General features: G+C 42.7%; 1 protein-coding gene across 1 annotated transcript; it reads left to right on the forward strand.

The window, feature by feature from the left end:
- Window positions 1-332: 332 nt before the first annotated feature.
- On the forward strand, window positions 333-815 carry LOC106820473 (tetratricopeptide repeat protein 21B-like; the record flags this gene model as incomplete). Its single annotated transcript, XM_014824988.1, has 2 exons — window positions 333-445; window positions 678-815. Coding segments are annotated over 2 exons (251 nt in total), but the record flags the coding sequence as incomplete, so codon positions are not given.
- Window positions 816-958: the final 143 nt, after the last annotated feature.

Genomic DNA, 958 nt, shown 5'->3' on the forward strand with positions numbered 1-958 from the left:
AATGGAAATTGATGAAAGTTAATGAAAATTAATGAAAATTGAAAAATGATTAGTTATAAATTAATGCGAAGATCTATGTGATTGAATACCATGCTGTCATGAATTCATCATGTGATTTGCTCACTAGTGTGACTGTGTGTAGGCTCAAGGATTGTTGACTAAGCATTATGAGTTGAGTTTCGGATGTGTTTTTCGAAACAAGGTGTAGGGGTTATTAGAAGGCATTGCCATATATTAGTATAGAGTTTTATCACTTCATTGTTTCCATTGTATATTGTGGCATATATAACATATAACATGTTTTCAATCTTGGAATATGCATTGCTTCACAGGTTCAGGACCGCAAAGAGGTTCACCTAATAAGGATGCACCTCCAATCAGTGTTAGCGATCGAGTCATTGTGTTTCTTGAACTAGCGGACTCACATAGACAGCTAGGCCAGAAGGTAAGCATGTATATATGGATAGATGTGTAAATGTATCATCTGACGTGTTACTAAATTAACACGACAATCAAATATTAATTTTGGCTTTTTTTAGTCAGGAGTGTATCAAGATATTGTATCAAGATATCTTGATACACTCCTGATAATATAGTTGGGACAGTGTTGTTTGAAGCACAACTGCGTATAGATGAGAATTGCATTGTTACACTCCGCTGTCTTTTGTGACCTTCAGCCGGAGGCAGCCAAGGTCGTGCAGGATGCCCTTAATGAGTTCAAGGGCACGCCGGAGGAGGTGAAGATCATGATTGCCAATGCCGACCTCGCGCTCGCTCGCGACGACGTGGAGGAGGCCCTCAGCATGCTGAGGTAGGTGAGAAGGAGGAGAAAGACGGAGAGGAGAAAGGGAAGGAAGCGAGATAAGGGGGTGGGAGTGAGGAAAGGAAGGAGGGAGGGAGGGATCCCGGGAGAGAGGGAGGGAGAGAGGAAGAGAAGGAAGGAGGGAGAGGGGGAGAG

The sequence above is a fragment of the Priapulus caudatus genome, unplaced genomic scaffold (assembly GCF_000485595.1).
Source record: "Priapulus caudatus unplaced genomic scaffold, Priapulus_caudatus-5.0.1 Scaffold13974, whole genome shotgun sequence".
NCBI classification, from domain to species: Eukaryota; Metazoa; Priapulida; class Priapulimorpha; order Priapulimorphida; family Priapulidae; genus Priapulus; species Priapulus caudatus.